The sequence below is a fragment of the Pteropus vampyrus genome, unplaced genomic scaffold (assembly GCF_000151845.1).
Source record: "Pteropus vampyrus isolate Shadow unplaced genomic scaffold, Pvam_2.0 Scaffold394, whole genome shotgun sequence".
Taxonomy (NCBI): Eukaryota; Metazoa; Chordata; class Mammalia; order Chiroptera; family Pteropodidae; genus Pteropus; species Pteropus vampyrus.
In genome coordinates this window covers 2,157,940-2,181,222 of record NW_011889175.1, presented here as the reverse complement: position 1 = coordinate 2,181,222, position 23,283 = coordinate 2,157,940, and the positions used below count along the sequence as shown (strand labels likewise).

Here is a 23,283-nt window from a genome sequence, read left to right as displayed (position 1 = left end):
CATTCTGAAAACCTTAGTCGCTATGATAACCGCCACCCCACCCCACCACCACTCCACAAAACAGTGGTCACTGACGCTTAAGTTTTCATTTATTTTAAAGAAAAGGTTTTCTCTTTATATTACCACTTCCTTTAGTATCATATCAAGAGATCTTTGTTAGAGAGGAACTTTTCCTCTACCTTCTTAGGTTTTGAATATGGGGGCCTGTGAATTAAACTAACAAAAGAGATTAGCAAGAGAAAGGACAACTTTTTATTCACATCTGGGAGTTCACAGGAAAATGTGACTCAAAGAGGTGGTTAGAATTTGGGGTTTATATAGTACCTTAATAGGGGAAGGAGAAAAAGGGCACTTATGGGAAAACATTAAATGACTTTGAGGAAAGATAAGTGAACTTTTCGGAGAATAGATGGGAGATATGATAGTTTTATGACAGTACCTGTTTAGGTGACTTCTTATTGCAGTTGCACCAACTGCTAGTCTCTGGTGATTGCAGTCAATCCTCCCTGTCTCTGGTCCCCTCCCCAGGCTGGTTCATCACCCCTGCAAACAGATGCATCTTTACAGAACACCACTTTGGATCACGTAGTTCTGCTCATAACACTAATGGTTCTGACCCACTAAATCCAGTCCAAAATGGAATGCTTGGCCTTTTCTCTCCTAACATCCAGCTTTTGCTTAAATGATTCCCTCTACCCAAAACTCCTCTTAAGCAATACTAAAAATAAAAGCTAACATTTAACAGCACTACCACGGGCCAGGCATTCTTCTAAAAGCTTTAGGCATATTGACTCAACTAGTGCTCGCATCGACCCTATGAAGCAGCTATCCTCCCTTCGGAGATAAGGAAACTGAGGTAGGGAAAGTTTAAGTAACTTGTCTAAACTCATTGCTGGAAAGGACAGAACCAGGATTTGAACTCGGGCAGTATGGCTCCAGTGTCTCTGTGTCTTCACCACATACTGTCCTACCAGTACCTACAGAACCAGCAAGAGGGAAGCAGAGACATGGTTCTCCAGTCCTCCCTTCAGGCCCCCCATCAGGTAGGCTCCTGGACAGATGGAGCTTTCTTCTCTGTAGTCTTTTTCAGAAGTCATATTTCCCTGCTGGAAGGGCCCCTCGCATGTGGTGGGTACTCGCATGTGGTGGGTACTCCATAATTTTATTCTCTATATAACCATTTTATTTATCTTTCATTGTCCTCATTCTATCTTTCTCGGACTTATCACGGTAAAATAGACATAAAACTTACCATTTTTAAGTGTACAATTCAGTGGCAATTTAGTGTTATACAACCATCTTACACTCCCATATCAGACTTCTACTTTCTTTTTATTGAGGTAAAATATGCATAACAAAATCAACCATTTAAACCATTTGGAAGTAAACAATTCAGTGGTATTAAGTACATTCACAGTGTTGTACATTCAGAGTGTTGTACAACCAACACCACTATCCATCTCCAAAACTTTTCATCATACCGAACTGAAACTCCGTACCCATTCAACAATAACTCCCCATTCCCCTCTTTCCTCAGCCCTGTTAACCTCTACTCTACTTTCTATCTAAATAAACTTGACTATTCTAGGTACCACATTTAAGTGGAATCATACAGAATTTGTTGTTTTGTGTTTGGCTTATTTCACTTGACATCATGTTTTCAAGGTTCATCATGTTGTAGCATATGTCAGGATTTCTCTCCTTTTTAAAGCTGAATATTCCCCAGTGTGTATATATTTTGTTTAATCTTCTCATTCGTTGATGGACATTTGGGTTGTTTCCAACTTTTGGCTATTATGAATAATGCTGCTGTGAAAATTATGACACATTTACTTTTGTGTTCTTCGTTATTATGGTTTTTGGTCAAACCAGTTAGTTTCCAAACAACATTTATATCACTAAATTCTTCACTTATCTCCTAAGAAAAAGGATTCTCCTAGTAAACATCACCATTGTTACACCCAAGAAAATTAATATTTATTCAGAAATATCTTCTCTAAGATCCATGTTAAAATTCCCCCAATTTCCCAAAAATGTCTTCTATAGATTTTTTATTTTCACATCAGGATCCAACCAAGGTTCATACATTAGCAGTTTCTCAAAAAGCTAAACATACATAGAACTACTACTGTATGGCCCAGCAATTCCACTCCTAGGTATGTACCCAGAAATGAAACAGACTCAAAATAGTTTCTGTATGCTAATGTTCATTGCAGCATTATTCACAATAGCCAAAAGCTGGAAACAACCCAAGATGAATTGATAAACAAAATGTGATATATATACACACTATGGGATTTTCTTTAGCCATGGAAAGGAGTAAAGTTCTGATACATGCTACAATATGGAGGAACGTTGAAAACATACTAGGTGAACAAAGCCAAATTTAAAAGATGAATATTAAATCATTTTACTTATATGAAATATCTAGAATAGTCAAATTCAGAGACAGAAAGTGGAATTGAGGTTCCCAGGGCCTGGAGAGAAGGAGTGATGAGTCATTACCTATGGGTACAGAATTTGCATGGGATGAAAAAGTTTTGGAAATAGAGGTGATGGCTGCATTAATACTTTCAATGTACTTAATGCCACAGAATTGTACACTTTAAAATGATTAAAATAAATGAGTACAGAGTTTCAGTTTGGGAGGATGGTTGCACAACCATGTGACTGTATTAAATGCCATTGAACTGTACACTTAAAAATAATTAAAATGGTAAAATGTTACATATCTATTTTTACACACATAAATTTACAAGTATTTTTTAAAAGTTATAGCCTTTCAGCAGAGAAAAGTTGTAGGCCTATGCAGGGTTTCTGAACAGCGGCAGTATTGCCATTTGGGGCCTGTTATTTCTTTGTGGTACAGGGCTGTCCTGTGCATTGTAGGATGTTTAGCAGCATCCCTGGCCTTGACTTAATGCCACTAGCACCTCTCCAGTCATGACAGTCAAAAGTATCTCCAGAAATTGCCAAATATCTTGTAAGGGAGGAAGCCACAATCCCCCCTAGTTAGAGAACCACTGGTTCTAACTAACTTTGCTAACGGACTGTTGTTTAAACCTCTGCTCTGTCCCTCAGCTCAGCATATCATTGTCTCCCACTGACAAGGATATTTTATTGGTTTAACGATATGCCATATGGATAGATATTTTTCAAATAAAGTGACCTTTAAATCCAGCTTCTCCCCACTCTGCCCACAATAGAATGACACACAGTTCTGGAGAAGTCATTTGAACAGGAAGCTTCTTTCTCTACGTCTAGACTGAGCTCATCTACCATTTGTCTTGCCTGGAATTGTGGTGTAATCAAATAAAACACATTTAACAATGGTTTAACAAAATTATTTAATAAAATTTATAAAAATGAGTATTTAAGAATAATTTTTTTCAGTTTGAATTGTTTTTCTTTTCCATCCCCAAAGAAAATACAAAATTATCAGCACCCGCACACATATACACTCAAAACTATAGTGACAGTCTCTAAATAGAATATTAGGTATACTTTAAATTGCTGAAAAATCAAGACAATTCCAAGAAGTGATTGCAGGGATGATTATTTTCCTCAAAAAACAGTTGACAGACAGTAAAGCAATTTAGATAAACTTCCTTTGGGTGCCAAAAGGTTCTTGATAGTTGCATTTCAACTAAAAGAAGATCCAAATTGAGGTTCTTCTTACCCCCACCCTCCCCTGCTCCTATGACAAAGTTTGGATTTTCTAATAGTCTGTCTTCTATGATACTTGGAATGTGGGGTAAATGTGTCCAAATCAGCCAGTATTTTCTGTAGCCATCAACAAAAGCAGGCAGTTCACGATTCTGGGCTTTAGGTACAAACCATGATATAAAGATCCTGGTAGAAAACACATGTTGAGATTCTTCCATTCTTCCAGAATCGTCAGGACTAGAGGTAGAGCCGTCTCAACCATTCTCAGCCTCAGTTTGCTAAATTGCCAGGCTCAGTGACAATTTCTCCTGCCATCTCCAAGCCCACTTTTCATATTCCCCCTCTGTGATAAGCAATCTTCTCTTTGGCTGCAACACTTTAGGCACTATTTTGAGTCTTGAAATATATCACTCTTTCTCTTGTTTTAGTAATAAACATTAAAACTAAAGTGGTGCCTGAAAACTCACCACCTTTTCTGGTTAAGGCCCTATTTAGAACCAAAGTACCCCACAATGACATTCACATAACAAACATTCTTACTCAGAACAAGTAAATGGATAGATGCCCATTTCAAGTTACATACTGGGGAGATGAAAAAAGAAAACCATTAAAGGTCTTAAGAGTACACAATATCTAGTCAAGATATGGCCAGACTAAGATGCTAAAAGGGCCCAATAATTTCTGAATCAGAGAACTCTTGTCTGGAGCAGTGTAAATTCAGAAGGAGCAAGAGTGGACATTGGAACACAGGACACCAGTGTAGTCAAAGGATTCATAGGATAAAAAAAGCACACAAATTAAAAATAAATTTTATATACATATACAAAACAACAGGGCAGTTGACCTCTCCTCTTTCTGTTGAAAATGAAACAAAGCCCTTAAGAAAATCTGCAAGTTGCAAGTTCTGAGGCTGAAGCTACTCTTTTGAAATATAATTTGGAGGTCTTTCGGACATCATCACATGTTGAGTTATGTAAGAAGGATTCAGGGAATAAGTCAAAATCTTTCTAACACATGCAGATTAGATCTATAAAGTGAAAAATTATAACTATCTTAACTACATCACCGATCGCAGTCTCTCTTCTCCAGAGATTCATCTCAAATGAAGGGAGCTGCAAAACCACCAGAAAAACTCCTACATTTCCCATCATGTGAGTATAGGGGACCCATCTTTCTCCCCATCATCTGTCTCGAGTCCCCTAGTCATCCTCGCCACCTCCATACATATCTGCCAACTTCTTGAAGCGATTGCCCCATTCATTCAGGTAGTCGTAGTCCTGGTCTTGGTCTGATTCCGAGGAGTTCAGGGAGCTCAGACTAGCAGCTTCGGAACCACTTCCTTCGTAATCAAACACGAGCAGAGAGTCATATGGGGGAGCAGTGGGGTCACTATCAGCTGCCTTCAAGTTCTAAAGAAGAAGGAAGACGACAAGATTTTTCAATGGAAGGAATCGCACACCAGTCATTTTAGGCAAGATGCCTTCTCTCAGTGCCTCAAGCAAAGTGGACAGGCCTGACAGTGCAACCATCCCGTAGAACAGCTGGAGCAATGAACACTAACAAGGTAAATTTATGCAAACTGCCAAAGAAGATGGACATGCTCTATTGTTAATTAAAAGAAAGTTATGGGAAAATATGCAGAATATTTTTCCCATAAACTAAAATGGTAAATTATATGTAGGCAGGGAAGATATGAGCACCAACCAATCTGGATGGACAGAGGCTAAAAACAATGAGGACAGCCATACCAGTCCATACAGGTATGCATTTCAGCCCTGAAAGGTCTGGAAGGATGAATGTCAAACAGTTAACAGTTAACTCTGGTGAGCAGAGTCAGGGGAACTGAGAAAGAACTTGCATTTTTTTCTTTATATACATTTTCATCATTTATATTTTTAATACAGTAAACCTATTATTTTCATAATTTAAAAAAGCTATAATCAAATGTGATAACATGTCAATGAATGTGAATGGAGGAAAGAACCTGAATCTAGATGTATCTAAAAGGGATGGTTAAAACTAGCCCTTCCTGTTCTTGGTTTTCTCTAAGATCCAGTGACTAGAATGGATGTGGCTTGGTCACTTCTAACACTACTGTGCTTTGTGTAGTCCTGTTGACAACTCCCCTGGGAAGCTAAAGCAAAGCCAGACCCTACCAGTAAGACTTGCCATGGGCCATTGGACTATCAGATAAGCAAGCCCTGAAAATCATTCTAGTAAGTGATCAAGCAGCATAGTTTAAGGAAATAGATCCTAGTGGACTGTTATCTTACTTGGTTCTTTGCTCATCGCCATGCCTACTTGTTTATCTACCCTAAAGTAACTCATTTAACACTTTATTTCTCATCCTCCCTTACAGATGTGGATAACCTTGTGACAGTTCTGGCTATTGTCATATAGAATGAACTTCCTTGTTCCATAACAACTTGCTAAAAGAAAGATTTTTGCCCTCTGCTCTGCCCTTCCTATTACTTTCTAACTGGAATACAGACCTCAAACCTGAAAATGTGGCAGCCGGCTAGTGATCATGAGACAACAGGCATGAGAACAAGGACCTACATGCTTGAGTCATGTAGCAGGAAGATAAAAAAGGCCAATGGTCCAGCCTCGACTGCTTACCCCAGCCTTCTATTTGCAAGAAGTAAATTTATTTCTATCTGTTTAAGATTCTGGTATTTATGGCTGATTGCATTCCTGACATATACAATATGGATGCTATTTTTCTGGCCCTCAGGTAGATTTGTGATATGCATTTAACATTACATCCTAACCAGCAGTGGGATGCAGGGGAAAAGAGACCCATTAGTGAAACCAAACTGGGTCCACTCTGAACCTCTTTAGTTTCATTTCTAGTTCTATTAAATCTTTTTGATCAATTCTTGGTTTTACCAAATGGACTTTGTAAATAAGGCCAATTTAAAATGCTGTTAGTTCTGAAATTCAAATGAGACACAAATAAAAAAAGAAAATAGGGCTCAGGGATCACATAAGATGAAAATGTGGTAAAGGAAAGAATCTAGACACTTTTTCTCACTGTTGACACAACTGCTTCTTTGTTAAGTTTAGAGATGAGTTGCACCTTTGCTTTTGACTTTGCTTACTTACTTCATCAATAAAGTTTCCAATTTCATCAGGATTGGCAGGGCGGGGCCGATACTGGGGCACACTCAGGAGGGTTGGTGCCACATCATTGCGAGTCACTTCGGGCCGAGCATCCAGACCTCTGTGCAACTGGCTCAAGTCAAAGTCCTTTGGAGAAAAAGGTAAAAGTATAGCAAAGAGTAAAACAGAAAGTCATAAACATAGAGTTCTAGGTGGTTTATAGATTATGGTATTAGGTAATGCCTTAACTGCCAATACAAGCATATATATGCCAGTGTAATCTGAAATGATAGTTTCCAACCTAAGAGTCTCCAAAACAGCATTGGAAGAAAATATAGCATAAAAGGACTGTGAGGAACACTTATGGGTATGGATGGAGACTGTTGTACCTTATTAACTTTTCACAGGGTATGATTATTAGATTTTTATTCAGCAAATATTCACTCCCTTCTCACCCTATCGGGATTCTGTGATGGGTCCTATGCTTCCCTTTCTAAATACAGTAGACTTTCAAAACTTTTCTGGAAAACTCCAGGGTAAAGCAAGTTAAGATCATCTCCAAATCAAGAAAAATAAAGAAGGCCTAAAGATTTAATATATACAAAATTAAAAAAAACAGTTTAGCATAGCTAAAATAACTCAAGAGAAACAAAGTATTAAAATAGATCAGTTGTTCTATGTCAAAGATAATCTGAATGAAGTTCGTGTCCAGAGACTAGTGATGAAGAGAGCAAGCTCTGGAGTCAGACCACCTGGTTCTTTTGCTTCCGAGCTGTGTGACTTTGGGCAAGTTGCTTAACTGCACTGTGCCTCTATTCAGTCATCTGAGTGAAGAGCAATAAGCAATCAATATATGTTAGCAATGTTGTATATTGAGGATGATGGCCAGTGACAATGTCTATGTTATTGCGTAAGGCTTTAAAAAACAATACATGAAGTGACACAGAGCTATTTCAAATGTCTGCCTTCTAATCACTGCTTCTTCCAATTAAAGAGATTGCCATTAAGCATTTTATTACAGTTTTTAAAGCCCACCTGGTCCTCTTCTCCACCTCCTTCTTCATCGTAGTAATAAACATTGTCCCGAGTGTCGTCTTCTGGGGGCAGTAAGGGCTCTTTGACCACCCGTCTCCTCCGAACAAACAGCAGAAGCAGCAGAATCAAGACTGGAGAGGAGAAGAGACAGCGATGAGAGCCACAGGTCAAGAGCATCGTAAGCAGCCATTACAGAGCTCCACTGCCTTGCATAGCAGACAGATGGCTGTCAACGCACGTGGTGATGCTTATGTCCCTGAAGTGAACACATGTGGCACAACATAGCGGACAATTCTATGTAAATTCCAATGTGATCTTGAATTCACGTATAATTCAGAACCAGGTCTTAAACCAATCAGTCATTTCCCAAAATCTGGGGGAAAATGTTCCCAGCAATGGAAATGGTACGGGCAAAGGCAATGAGGCAGGCGCATGCTTGGTGTGATTAAGGGAGGACAAGGTCGGCATGGCGATAGCCGGTGAGTGAGTGGGAAGGAAGAGGAGAGGAGGTCGGAGGAATAGCGGGGACTTGTGGTTTTGATTCTGAGTGGGTTGGAGCCACTGAAGGTTTGTAAGCAGGACTAGGTCAGCCTGAGTGTGATTGATAAATGCACATTATTGTTAATCAGTTATATTGAGTGGAACACACACTATAAAATCACCCGGTATATTTCTTATCTTCTCTCAAGATAAAATCATGTAAGCAAACTTTAAAAGCTGTTTCATTTCCAAAGTCTTCATCTGATCTTGGGATAGAGTTCTAGATATGTACAATTAATATTTAATTTTTTAAGAACATTAAACTATTTATTGTAAATAAACATATAATTCACGGCGTATTCTTTATAGATGTTTGTGCCCAAATACACTTTAGTGAAGCATTCTTGCAACGAAACAGGATGTTACACAAACCCGGGGGAAAGATTTCTTAGACATAACGAACCTACATATTGTTTCTGAAATCAGGAAGATTCCAAGACCTTATCCAGATAAGCAACACAACTCCCTTGACCATAATTCATAAACAGGAGGAACACTGAGCACTTGCTACGTGGTCTAAGACCCTTCTTGGCACTGAGGATGCAGCGCTGAAGACAATGCAGGTTGCAAACTTCTCCATCTGAGCAGAGCTTAGAGCAAAGGAGTGCCAGAGGCAGGTTTCCAAAAGGATGCTTCTTATGAAACATTACTTAAATGTTACTTAAAGGAAAGTAACCAAAATATAGTGTATTATTATCACTTCAGGAAGCACCACTTCTCCCCACCTGCATGGAAACCTGTGTCTGACACAAAGCCTGGTAAGCAATCAAATATTGATAGACTACATGAGAACCTGCATGTCCTAGTGCCTCTCTAGAATAGTCTTTAGAAGTGTAAGTTCTACGTTTGCCCATAAGGAATAAAAATCTGGAAATCTTAATCCTGGCATTGCTTCTGTTTTAAATGTTGTTCCACCTTTGAACATTCCAATTGTTGTTCTCTGCCCCTGTGTCTAATGAAATATACCTACAGCAAATTTAGGTAATGCTGTTTTAAAAAGCCACTATTTTAAGCATAACTACAATCTTTAATATTTTCCTCAGAATGAAAGCACAAGTCAGTAATCCCTGTCCCCACGGCTGACTGGCCCATTCAAATATGATTTGACCAGGAAGTAAGTGGGCACGTAGGGCTTGAGTGATCATGCCCAGGACCATGACAGAGGAAGGTGAATTAACCTAACTCCATCACGGCATGTTAGCCATGTAACTCCTAGAGGAACATGTCAAAAAAGCACACTGAACTCTAAACAACACTGTCTTCCTTCTCAATTTTAAGAGGATACAAACAGCAGAGGGCAACAGCAATCAGGAGGTACTGCAGACATTTCCTGAAGGTCAAAAGATAACCCTTTCTCGAATTTGCTGAAGCAGCAGCAGCAGGATCAGTGTCAAATTTAAGTTGAAAACCCCAGAGTTGGTCCTGCTGCTCCAAGAACTTCCTTTGACTCCAGTCAGGTTGGCCTCTTCTCTGTCTTAGACAGTGCAATCACGCCTTCCTCTCTCTAGTGCAGGAACCCTCACAAATGCCCCTCGGCCTACCTGGATTCCACCAGCCTCTGTAGCCCAACCATCACCCACCGAACCTTTCTAGAGACTCAATTAACAGCCCTCTCTTCTAACTACAAAGGCGCTCATGACCTAGACCATGTTTCCAGCTCCTAATTACACACTATTTGTGAAGGTTTTCTCATTGACTCACCATCACTAGCTTTTAGAAGCCATAACAGTATCTGTGTCAACCCTTGGTGGGCTCAGGTAATACCAGTTTTAAGGACTACAGCAGAAATTGCCAAAATTTCCTCAGTATCCTTTTCTCCTTCATCCTTCCAGTCATCAATACTCGGTATTTACCCCACACTCCACCACCATCCTCTGCCAGGATTTAATCGGGCACATGGTCACCCAGTTAGAGTGTGAACTTCCAGGTGTGGCTGTGTTTGGGCCAATGGGTTATGAATGAGATGATATGTACAATTTCCAGATGTGTGCCTACCACTTCCTCTGTCATTCGTTCTCCAGGATGGAGTATCAGCATCCCAAGGCTTTGCTACTCCAAGCTGATCCAAGGACCTGGAACATCCAGCATCATCTGGGAGCTGATTAGAAATTCAAAATATGATGCTGCACCCCAGACCTACTGGATCAAAATTCTCATATTACAAAGAGGCACAGGTGATCTGTATGCACTCGAGCTTTGAGAAGCACTGCCCTGATTGGATTGAAAGAACAGTAAGATAGAAGAAATCAACCTGGTCCCCTGTTGATTTAATGGAATAGGTTGCCTTTCACTCTTGGACCACTAATCTCTGAAATGCTCAGCAAGAGTAAAACCTTCTCCAGTTTAGAAGTTAAAAGCTGAAACACTTGAGAGCTGTACTTACTTAGCAAAGCAAGGATGCCTCCAAGAATCCCCAGAATGGCAGGAACCTGCAATCCTGCGGTGGCATAAGCTATGTCCTTCTTACAGCCGTTGGTGGCCCCTTCACAGTCACACACGTGCACTTCTAAGGTGGTCACCTGGTCTTTGTTCTGGTTATCTGCGAGCTTGAGATTTATTTTGTAGGGACCCAAATCTAAGGTTTTCTTTGGTTTCAAAATGATAGATTCATGTTCTAGAGGAAGCAACAAAAATAAACGATGGGACCAGGGGAGAAAAAAATTACTGTAGAATAAGAATATTAAGGAACTAAAGACATTCCAAAGTTGAGTAAGGAAAACAGAGCTGTTTGGGTTACAGATTACTAGGCGGTATGTTTACAGAGTCAGATAAAGAAAAGGGACCTCTGGTGGAATGCCTCAAATATAGAGGGGGCAAAGAAACAAGCATTGAACAAAAGGGGTGACATCTGGAAGTTGAGAAGGAAATTTCAGAACGGGGGTGGAGGTGGAGGCAGGGGAAGCATGAGGATCAGAGCAACGTTTTGGAAATAAGACTCAAGTTCCCACCTGGGTCATTATACTCAATGGTCCAGTTGACACTTGCCCCATGTGTTAGTTCTGCAACGAAGGGAGATGTGTTGGGGGGAAGATCTGGATCAGTGATGTTGATGATATGAGGCTGTGGATTCTTCTGGCAGAAGTCCATTATTCGAGGATTTGGTATAGGGGCATTGTCGTTGACATCAGAGAGGATCAGGAGAAGGGTTCCCGTTCCAGTAGCAACTGGAGAACCTAAGGGAAAATACATAGGAAATATCACAGCTCAGGAACATTGAGGAATCCCTCCTGCCTCCCATCAGACTGAACCCACAGCTTGTCCTGGCTCTCCAGGGATCCATCGCCTGCCTGCAGAGCCTCCTGTCCTGCCAGTCCCAGACCATCTTCACCCCTGACAGGGCAGGTCTCTGACATACTTCTTCTCCTTTTGATAACAATTATTCAGGTTATATCCCTCTTTCCTCTTCTTCACATATCTTTACTCATCCACTATATTTTCACCATTCCACAAAGTCCTCATTGCCCCACCAGTTCTTTTTCTGAACTTCTATGGCTTTAAGGTCATTATCAAAGGGTTGAGCCTTTTTAAATTGCTGCAAGTTGCTTTTCAAAATAGATTTGGAAGTTCATATGCACTTCTATTTGCATTTCTTTTACATCCTGATGTAGCACCTGGCATATGTTAGTAGAAAAAATACTCTACAGGAAAAAACAAAAAAACAAGAGGACTGTATGTCAAAACTGTAAGTAGTTATACCTGCGTGGCAAGCCTGTAGTGATTATTTTTTCTTATTACTTTTTTGTGTGTGTGGTTAAAAAAAATAGCATAAAATTTACCATCTTTTGAAGTGTATAGTTTAATAGTGTTAGTCCATTTACATTATTGTGAAACAGCTCTCCAGAATTTTTTCAAAACTGAAACTCTTTATCCATTCAACAATTCCCCATTTCCCCCTCTGGTTCCTGGTAACCACCATCTACTTTCTGTTTCTATGAATTTGACTACTTTGACACCTCATGTTAGTGAAATCATACAGTATTTGTCTTTTTGTGGCTGGTTTATTCCAATTAGCATAACGTCCTCACCATGAATCTATGTTGTAATGTGACAGGATTTCCTTCCGTTTAAGGCTGAATAAGATGCCATTGTGTGTACATGCCACGTTTTGTTTATCCATTCATCCATGGATGGATTTTTCACTTTATCACGGGAATTTTCTTGGTTTAATAATGAGCAGGAGTCATTTAAATTTTTTTAATTACAAAAATTTTTTTTAATGAGCTAGTAGATTTTCTGATGAAACTTTTTTCTCCTCTTAGACCTACATGGAGAAGTATTAAGTCATGCACGAAGTAACACCTGAAGGACTCATTCAGAACAACCACATCTTAACCATTATGAGGTCAGGGGTCAGCAAACTAAGGTCTTCTGGACAAATCAAGAACACAGCCTCACTCATTCCTTCACAGATAGTCTATGGCTGCTTCTAGACTACAATGGCAACAGAGGCTGTATGGCCCACAGAGGCTAATATACTTACTCCCTGGCCTTTACAGAAAGTTTGTCAGTGCTTAGTTTAGGTATCACTTCCTTAACTTATCTTGGGCCAGACCAGGGACTACCCAGGCTGCTGGAGAGAGCTGGCTAATGAGGAAATGCAGCTGAAGCAACGGGGTAGCTTTCCCTTTATGCAAAGGCATTTTGCAAACAGAGCTCCATCACGGCCTCACTTGCCTTGCCCTCAGCTTTCCAGATTGTCAAGTCTGGAATGACTACCTTGGGAGGTTGAAGAATGAGGAAGGGGAAGAGAATTTAATCACAGGAAGTTATTAGGTCTCTAACAGTAATTCTGCTTCTGAATATTTATCCAAGGGAAATAGCTGGACTTAGAGGCATGTCCTAGGATGTTTACTTATCACTCAAATAAATAATGAAGAATTGGAAACAAACCCAATGGTCTTTTAATCTATGAGTGATTAAATTATGCTATATCCAGGTACAGGTGACATCATTTTATTGACAAGAAGTACAGGCATACCTTTTTTATCACGCTTCACTTTATTGAGGTTTCATGGATGTTGCATTTTTTACAAATTGAAGGCAAGAGCTTCCACCAGCAGAGAGATTATGAGACACTTTATTACTGTGGTCTAGAACTGAACCCATAATACCTCTGAGGTACGCCTGTACATTTATTATGTGCCATGGTAGATCTCTGTGTCTTAAAGACATATAATCAAGTAAAAAAATAATAATTAAAAAAAATTTTACACAACATGTATAAGATAATGGTTTTTATAATGAAAACAAAAATAGGCTGTAATCCAGATAGTGGTTTTATAATAAACTATATTTCTACATGTATATAAATGTATCAAATACACAGAAATAGTCTGAAAGGAGTCACACTTCACTAATAATGAGGATGATGATAATAATAAAAATAACAGTCCTTATAGAGCAGGTCTTATGAAGCAGGCTCTTTTCTAGGTATTTTTTACATAAATTAAGTCATTTAATTCTGATGGGTGTTATCATTTTGTTAGATAAAGGAATTGAGGACCATAAAAATTAGGTAATAAGTCCAAGGTCACATAGGTATTAAGCTTTAGAATCTAAATCCAGGCATCCTGGCTCCTATCGGGAATGAGTGAATATGGTTCAGGTATAGAGAGGGAGCGGCGAAACGAAACTTCTGCTTGACCTGAATTATTTGCGTTTTTGACGATGAGAATGCTTTTGTTTAAGCATAAAAGAAAAAGAGAGGGGGGAAAAAAGTAAAATGTTTAAAGAAATAAATAAAATGTTTTTTTTTTAAGGTTTTAATTTAAAAAATTCATTATAAAAAAAAAAAGAATAAAAAAAAAAGCAAAAGAACGAACTCATGCCTCCAAAAGAAGGATAGAGGGCAAGGACGTGAGCTAGGTGAGGTAGCAAAGGCCAGATAGGAAGGGTGTCCTTACCATTGTCAGTGGCTATGATGAGGGCCGTGTACGTGCTGTTCTTCACATGGTTGACGTCCTCTCTGTCCATCTCAGCCCGAGTGGAAATGGCGCCAGTGTCTGGATTAACCTCCAGCCAGTTTGCAGTGTCCCTCCAAATCCGATACCTGAAAAGGCAAAAGCACTGGTTTAGAATGAAAACAGCAAACAGCATGGAACTGACAAAGCCTAAAGTTTTTCTTCATTGACAATAGTTCCAACTTCTCTATATTTCCAATTTCTCTATTTAAAAAAAATTATACCTATATAAAAGTTGCCAGAAAAGTATGATCATCCATGTACCCTTCACCCAGATTCGCCCATTGTTAATATTGTGGTAGATACAGAAGTTGACACACATATACATAATGTCTTGTTTTGCTGAACCTTTTGAGAATAAGTTGCCGACAGATGTCATGTTCCTTTATTCATAAATACTTGAACGTGTTATCTCCAAAGAACAAAGGCATTCTCTTATGTAACCACAATTTGATTTTCAATTTCAAGAAATATAACATGGCTATAATACTATTATTAGACATACGGTACATATTCAAATTTTCGATTTTCCCCAAACCGTCCTTCATAGCATCCTTGCTCCCATTCAGTAACCAGTCCAGGATCATGCATAGCACTCAGCTATCATGTTTCTTTAATGTCCATTAATTTGGAACCATTCCTTAGTCTTTATTTTCTTTCTTGACACTGACATTTTTGAAACATGCAGGCCAGCTGTTTTTTAGAAAGCCCCTCAGTTTGAGTTTGTCTGGTTATTCCCTCATAATTAGATTCGGTTCTGCATTTGGGGGCAGGGAGAGGAAAAGAACACTACACAGGTGCTGTTGTGTCCTTCTTGATGTGTCTCATTAGGAGGCATATGACATCTGTTTGTTCTTTTACTGATGTTCACTTTGATCACTTGGATGAAGGAGAGGCTACCAGACTTCCTTGTAATAAAAGTACTTTTACCCCTTTTGCGATTAATCTGTACTCTAAAGGGAGATATTTGACAATATCCTGTTCACCAACTAAATTTCATCCAATAGATTTAGCATCTGTGGATAATTCTTGCCTGAATAACAAATACTGCGACCCTTATGTATTTTTAAAGGCAGAGTCTTTCAGAACAGGTCCCCAAAGGGTACGGAGGTTCTTAAATGGTGGTGCCATGCAAAACCTGTGCCAGGAGCATTTGGAGATGTGGGTTGACTTGGAGGTGGGTTGCACTAGTACCTTATTAGGAGTACCAGAAACAGTCCATCAGAGGAAACGAAGGCATGAAAAAGAGATATACTGCCCAGTTATCCACTGGGGTCCTGGAAAGCCTCAAAAAGGAAAGCAAAGAAATAGGAGATAAGGTCCTTGGACACCTGTGGGCTCTTCCTCACTTCCTTAGAAGTGCAAAGCAACTGACTACGTACAGTAGTCTTTATCCATGGGTATAGGCCCCTACACACACTATTAAGACCTGATCTCTGAATCTGCCCAAAGAGGCTTGGAACTATTTCGCTACTGCAAGCTAAAATGTCAACACAGCCTGGAAATTATACAATCCCAAGCTTTATCACAGAACAAAACCCTACAATATTGACTTTGGTTCTTCACTATCTTTTTAAACTTGGATTTAAAATGCATCTCATCAGCCTTTATATTTTGGAACACCTAGAAGAATCCTTGGATTACAAGCTGTACATTGACGACATGTCCAAAATTAGAGTGAGTATGTATGTATGTATGTATTTATTTATTTTTGGTTGACCTCACAGATTGCAAGGACCTTATCAGCTTTCAATCCCTTATTTTTTTATTTTTTACACCTACAGCACCTGGTCTTCCTAGGTGGTCTCCCATCCAAGTACTAACCAGGCCCGACCCTGCTTAGCTTCCAGGATCAGTCGGGATCGGGCTTGTTTAGTGTGGCATAGCCATAGACTAAAATTAGAGTGTTTTAAAGTAAATCTCAAACATCATAAGATTTCTCCTGTAAACACTTATCTTTCATAGGTAAGTTTTTTTTTAAAGATAATCACAATACCACTAACACATCTACATAAATAATAATTAATGTCACCTAATGCCAAGTCTATGTTTAAATTTCTCTAATTTCCTCATGGGTGTCTTTTATAGTTGGACTGTTGAATCTGTATTCAAGCATAGTCTACACGTTACAATTGGTTGACGTGTCTCTTAATACTCTTTAGTCTATAGCAGTCACCCCCACCCTTTTGCCATTTATTTGTTGAAGGAACTCTGTCATTTGTCATTTAGTTCCCACATTCTGTATTTGGCTGACTGCTTCTTCATGGCATTTAATTTGTTTCTTCATTCCCTGCATTCTTCAAAATCAAATCCTAAGATTTGATTAGATTCTGTTTCAACTTTTTTCTCCAAAAAATATTTCTTTAGTGATGCTGGGCACATGCTGTTGAATCCCATCAAGTCAAGTTGTTCTCGCTTTTTAGTAAATGTTAAAATTAATCAGAAGGTTTGGATGTTATCAGCCTGGTTCCTCCACTTTAAAATTTCCCATTGTCTTTGACCTAAAGCTATCGGCCACTAAGATCACTGCCTAGACCCTCTGCACAGCAAGCTCCTTCTGTACAGTAAATGTGCATGGTAGAAAGGTATTTATGAGTCCTTTCACTCTGGATAGAATTAGTGCTTTCCAGAATAACCTCAGAAGTTGAAGTCATACTTCAAATCTTTTTGTTTAAGTTTCATAAGTCACAGGCACTGAAGCTAAAACACAAACACCCCCCAAACAAGAACACATTCAATTCTTAGGCATGACTCTACTCTGGATTTACTCAACATTTTTTTTATAAATAGTTCAGAGCATTCTGACAGATTCCTCTAAAGCAGGTATTAACAAGTAGGAATCTATGTCTCAGAGAAGAGGAATACGGCACATTGGCCAAGGCCTCTATTATCCCTGGAAATCACACTATAACTAACAAGACACACATGTCATATTTGGGTTGGTGCTCTAATAGTTTTTCCTAGTCCAACCTAGCTCTCAAAAGATTAAGAATATTCTTTATCATACATGGTCGCGGGGGTGGTGCCATTGGCTTATGTCTGTTTTCAGCATTTGTGGCTGTGATTTACATTATAGAGGTGCCTTCAAGTCTAAAGAGAAGAAACAGTAAGCTACTTATAAATACCATGTATGTAAACTAAAACCACATTCTTATTACACTGCATGAACTCAAAAAGAGGAAGCGCAATAAACCTAGAATGGCTATGAAAGGAATGAAAAAGGTATGGGGAATGGGATTAAAGAAGAATTTTTTTTTAAAACCAATTAAGAGAAGGGTCTTGCACAATGATGAGAAAATGCTATAAACTAAATATTTTATTCACACATCCAGTTGCTTCAAGTCAGCCGAAAAATCCACTTACGTTATCTTCTGTTCCATAAATGTGTCCGGCTCCTGGGCAGTGTAAGATGTGATTTCCATTCCCACTGGAAAGTCTTCGGGCACCTCCACTCTCTTTTGGGGAGGCATGAAGATGGGGGCTTCGTTCACGTCCAGCACATCCACTGTGATGGTGGCTGTGGAGGTGGACAGAGTGACCTCAAAGGGGGCCACGTTCTTCACTGCCACGTAGAGAATGTACTGCTGCTTGGCCTCAAAATCCAAGCCCTAAAGAGCAGAAAAAAATAAATTTGAAAAATTTTATGTTAGTAGGAAAAAAAATTACATTCTTAACAATTCTTTTAGTTAGCAATATACTAGTAGCTGTCAAATCTGGCTACATTAGGGTTGAGAACCCCAGGAGAAGACATGAAATCTCAAACGGCAAACCTCAGTTAACAAACACTAGCACATTAAGTCAAGATCAGTAAGAGTGCTCATGTCCTGCGTGACATGCTATCCACATGATGGCGTAGAGACAGAGATCCCACTGGGCCACCTCTCTAACCCAGGGAGTTTAGTGGAGTCCAGATTCAGCCAACAAGCAGCTGGGCCACTTCCTAGTTGCGTGACTTGGGCAACTTGACCTCTGGGTCTATTTCTACACCTAAGTAAGTAGGACAAGGAACTACCCCACAGAGGTGCTGGAAGGAATAGACTGGGAACTTTTATGAAGGCCTTTATGTATAGTAGAAACTCCGATTACTGGCTTCTTTCTTCTGTCGACAGAATGTTAACAGAAAATGCTGACATCACATGTTCAGTGGGAGATAAGTTTTTGTACTAAGTAATTCAGAAATGAAAGGTCTGCTCACTTGCTCAAGAGGAAATCAAAGTTCTGGGTTAATCCAGGTATCTGTTAACTCTGACTAACTTTAATAAGAATCACTTGACTTCTTAGTTTTCAAGCCTCCAAGACATCTTTCAAAAACAGTCATATTTGTCCCACTTCTAAAACAATCTAGCAAAAGCAGAGACCAGTTAACCATTTTCTCTCTCATTTGCAAAACAGATATGGAGGGTAGGCAAATGTTTCAGGGGAATGAGCCTATTAAAACAGATGGTACTTCCTCTTCAATTTTAGGATGATGGGTAGGAGCTTCCTGATTTCTCACAGGAAACTGAAGAGTCACTGCAAACCCCAAATGGTCCACCAGAGCCTGGGAAAGTCAGATCCTCATCTACTTCTGAGAAGACACCAGGGGACAAGAGAGTGTGCAGCCAACAGGGCTATCAGTTTCTGCATCTTGCCACACAAACCTTAGCCGTTTTCAAAATGCCATCGTTGGTTACTGGGTCTGTGGTGACAACAAATTGCTCCTCATTGTCATTTAATATGGTGTACACGGCCTCCCACGCTGGGGTATTGGGGACGTCGGCATCAGTCACTTTGAGCGTAGTGATTGCAACATTAGCTTCATTCTCAGGAACTTCACCATAGTACTGCAGAGCAAAGGAGGAGATGAGTCGCTTAAGACATCTTGAGACACAGTAGAGGACCCAGGTCTAAGGGAATCCTTTCTGAGACCAAGCTTTGAGGAGAAGAGTCTCAAAGGAAGTGGCCACTCAAGCAGCAGAGCCCTTATTTCCTGTCAACAGATCAGCTAACACTCAGGAGCATCCTCCTTCATGAGTACCTGAAGTAGCTTTGCAAGGCCCTGCCTAACTAAGCCCCTCAGCACACTTTGGCCCAGTTGCTGACAGTGATCTTAGTCGCTAAGGGCAAGGCATCGTGGTTTATCCACTACTTCCCTCTTCCCCATCATTCTCAGTGCTACTGGTAATTTTCATAAAGCAAAGGCCAGGTCATTACAGTCTCCTGCTTAGAACACTTTGTTGATATCCCCTTGCGCTCAAGATAAATTCTAAAATTCTTAACTCAGTCTACAAGACCCTGCAGGACTTGACCTCTTTTGGTTCACTACACTGTTTTTCAGTTTTTGCTATGTATCAAGCTTCCTCTTGATTCAGAGTATTTTGCATATGCTGATCCCTCTGCCTAGAATACTCTTCCACTCTCTCCTGTCTCACATTTGCCAACCTCCTTTAAAGTCTCACCATAAGTGTCACTCACTGCCATGATGCCTAGGTTAGGTGGCAGACACTGCTAATTGCCTGCTAATTATCCATTCTCCCCTTCTTCACTAACAGTACTGTTGGTGGCAGTAATATCCCCAAATAAAATACTATATATATATATATATATATATTTCCAGTCTTCCTTGCAGACGTAGTTGCTAATGAGACATAAACAAAACTTGTGGGATGGTCTTCCTAGAAATAAGAGGAATTGATTTAGCAGCAATGCCTTTTGCATCCCTTGCCCTTTCCTTCCTGAGTGAGGCACAGATATAGCTGGAGCACCAGCAGCCATTTTGGGCCACAAGGTGGCACTGAGGATGGAAGTCATGCACCAAGGATAATGGGACAGCAAGACAAAGGAGGCTTGGTCTCTATTGGCAGAGTAGGCTATCCACCTCTGGGCTTTTTGTGAGACAAGAGAAAAAGTCCACCCTAACGGTTTAAACTCCAAGAGTCTAGTCTCTAGTAGTTTACTAACCACTGAACTGATTTCTAACTAATACAATAAGGTTTAAGATTCTTCCATGTGGCTCTTTGCCCCATCTTCTGAACTGCATTTAATATAATTGCATACAATAATTTGTATAAGTTGTCTAATATCTCCCTGGCTAGACTATAAACTCCATGAGAATAGCATCTTTGTCAGCCTTATTTGTGATATCTTTGGTATCTAACACAGTGCCATTATAAACTCAGAAAATATTTGTTCAATGAATAAATAGAACCAGATAAGATTTGCTGCCAAGATGCACAGCACAAGGACATGGATTCAGTAAGTGCTTTTTGCAACTTCACAAAATTTTGCCAATAGGCCCCAGAGACAACTGCCAACCCAATCTGCTTGCTTCTTAAAGTCCACTAGGCTAGGAAAAGTTTTCAAAGGCTTCGCCCGTGAGCAGTTGTGGAAACCGTCTAAGGAGCTGCAGAATTACCGTGGTCGGGTTGAAGATGGGAGGGTTGTCGTTGATGTCAGTGACCGTGATCACAGCTTTAGCGCTTGTGCTTAAGCCTTCACCTTGAAGGTCAGCAGCTACAACCACCAAGGTGTACGTGGGGAAACTCTGCAGAGAGGTCAAACAAACTCACATTAGGGCCAACGTCCACATCAGGCCCAGCCTAGCCTACAGTACAGAAACTGAACATTTTATCATCTGCTTAAATACAAGCCCCACCTTCCTGCCAGGCACAAAACCCCTAAACAGATGTTTAGATGCAAAGCTCAGACCATGACCATATCGGTGGTAACTAGCCTCAATAGAGTTTTGCATTATCCATGGATTGGCTAATGTGCATTAGCCCACAACACCCTTTAGTTGTCTTCCCCTCTGACCTCACGATCCAGCCCAGTAGTGAGCACGCTAATGACTCCTGTGTCCCTGTTGATGGTGAACATTTTGTCATGAGGCAGCACAGGCTCTTGGCTGATGATGCTGTAAGCGATGGCGGCGTTGTAGGTGTTCACTTCATCATCTGCGTCGGTAGCCGAGACCTGCATCACGGAGGTTCCTGGAAGTGTGGAAGGAAAGAAAGATTCCGTCAAGCTGCGCTTCGGAGTCTGGTCAGTACGCCTATGCTCAACTCTGTCCCCAGTGTTAAAGACGGGGGCTCAGGGACAGTGCCTTGTCACGGCTCCTCTGATCGCTGAATTTCCAAATTTCTTTCCCAAAGTGCTATAGGAAGAAGAAAGCCTTACACCAGATGAGAGGTGTTCCGAGAACTTGACTTTTCTAACAGATATTTGGGGTGTGGGGGAGGAGAAGATGGGGAATAGATAACTTTAAACTAAAACATTTTTCCATGTCTCTCATACTGAGTGAATAGCCTGAAAAATAGGAAAAATCCCAAAGATGCCGCAATTGGCTTCTCAGCTACAGCTTCACCTGAGAGAATGGGTCATTTGAGATCACTGCTTTCTAGTAGGAAGAAAATATTTTATAACATGTGTAACTGATAAAGGACTAGTTCCCAGAACATCTACATAATTCTAAGAGTTAATAGGAAAAAAGACAAAAAGCCCCACAACTGAAAAAAGGGCAAAAGACTTGAATAGACAAAAACCCAAATGGCCGGCAAAATATAAGATGCTTAGCCCATTAATAATCAGAGAAACACAATTTTAAATTGCCTTCAGATATAATTACACATTGGCCAAAGCTAAAATGTCTAACAGTTCCAAAAGATACCTATTTCAGTACCAAAAAGAAAAAAAAAAAGTCTAACAGTTCCAGGATATACATTGCTGGTGGGAGTATAAATTGGTTTGACCACCTTGGCAAACAGTTTGTCACCACGTAGAAAAGTAGGCAAAACAAGATATTATCTAGGGGTAAGGACACACATGGTAAAAATAAAAACAAGGGAATGATTACCACAAAAGTCAGGGCCGAATCTACCTCTATGGGAAAGAAAAAAATGTCATCAGGAAGGATTACACAAGGGGCTTAAACTACTAGAAAGGACCTTTTTCTTAATCAGGGAAAGTTGTTTTTAAACTGCTCTATTTTAAACGTCTCTGCAGGTAGGGTGTCACACGCATATAAGCGCACAGCACACACACAGTGGCTTCCAAAGAAGTTCTGTCCCCGTGATGGGCCTGACTCCAAACGCCAGCCCCACCACTTTGGGCTCCAAAGACTCTAAATGTCTTTCAGGGTATCCGGCTCCTCATTATTGAACATACCTGGGACAGCACCTTCCATGACAGAGCCTTCAAAGACCTCCTGGGTGAACTCCGGCCTATTGTCATTCTGATCTGTCACCGTGACCACTATCTCCATCGGGTCTTCGACTGCTTTCCCGTTTGAAGATACAGCATGAGAGAAGAGCTGCAAGAGCCACGTGAGTGTTACTTGGGCCCCAAGGAGGAACAAGAGGCGGGAGAAGTGGTCTGACCAGAGCAGAGATGGCTCCTCCTGGCTCCCCACCCCTTCTCACTCTCCCGGCCCCAGGTATATGAATGTTCACAGCAGAGACCTTGTCTCACACACGTGCTGTTGCTTCAGTAGGTCATGACACTGGTTGAGATCATGACATGTGCAAATCCATGAGCTAGAGAATGCACCCATCAGTCAGCACTCTCATTCCCCAAATAAGGGCTGAGGAGCCAGGCCTAGGAGATAAAGGTGGAAGCCAAAGACATTCTTATTCCAAGAAGGGTAAAATTTCCTCTGGCAACTCCAGTCTAGTGTTTCCCCCAGATTTTTCTGCATTTGGCATCGATGTATTTCTTCCCAGCTTCCCTAAGCTCATACTGCTACCAAGGCCTACAAATGGTTATTGTTCTCCAACGTTATCACTGGCTTCTTCCTCTGATCAGGGACTTTGAGCCCCAAGAGCAGGTTGATATCTTGGGTCTAAACTTATGCATAGTGCATAAGGACTCTCCCTGCTTTATTCCTAACAAGGAAAAAAAAAATGAAACAAACGAACAGACAAACAAATTTTTCCAGGCTCTCATTTCTCCTATCAACCAGTTGGTCAAGAGGTGTCAAATTAAGCTCCTCACACATCCAGAGCAC

At 40.3% G+C, this 23,283-nt stretch overlaps 1 protein-coding gene and 1 pseudogene across 5 annotated transcripts in view; both read right to left on the bottom strand.

Annotated features, from left to right (window-relative positions):
* Positions 1 to 3,398: 3,398 nt before the first annotated feature.
* Positions 3,399 to 23,283, bottom strand: part of CDH1 (cadherin 1) — an 89,221-nt gene continuing 69,336 nt past the window's right edge. For all 5 annotated transcript variants that reach the window (XM_023523463.1, XM_023523464.1, XM_011380557.2 and 2 more), the window contains 11 exons: positions 22,446 to 22,590; positions 21,096 to 21,271; positions 20,698 to 20,826; positions 18,944 to 19,126; positions 17,667 to 17,911; positions 14,247 to 14,392; positions 11,292 to 11,516; positions 10,727 to 10,957; positions 7,804 to 7,934; positions 6,772 to 6,915; positions 3,399 to 5,075 (listed from right to left, as the gene is read on the bottom strand). In XM_023523463.1, coding sequence (XP_023379231.1) covers positions 4,866 to 5,075; positions 6,772 to 6,915; positions 7,804 to 7,934; positions 10,727 to 10,957; positions 11,292 to 11,516; positions 14,247 to 14,392; positions 17,667 to 17,911; positions 18,944 to 19,126; positions 20,698 to 20,826; positions 21,096 to 21,271; positions 22,446 to 22,590 — 1,965 coding nt within the window. In that variant the 3' untranslated portion in view covers positions 3,399 to 4,865. The remainder of the gene's footprint in view (positions 5,076 to 6,771; positions 6,916 to 7,803; positions 7,935 to 10,726; positions 10,958 to 11,291; positions 11,517 to 14,246; positions 14,393 to 17,666; positions 17,912 to 18,943; positions 19,127 to 20,697; positions 20,827 to 21,095; positions 21,272 to 22,445; positions 22,591 to 23,283) is intronic.
* On the bottom strand, positions 16,079 to 16,197 carry LOC111731752 (annotated as a pseudogene).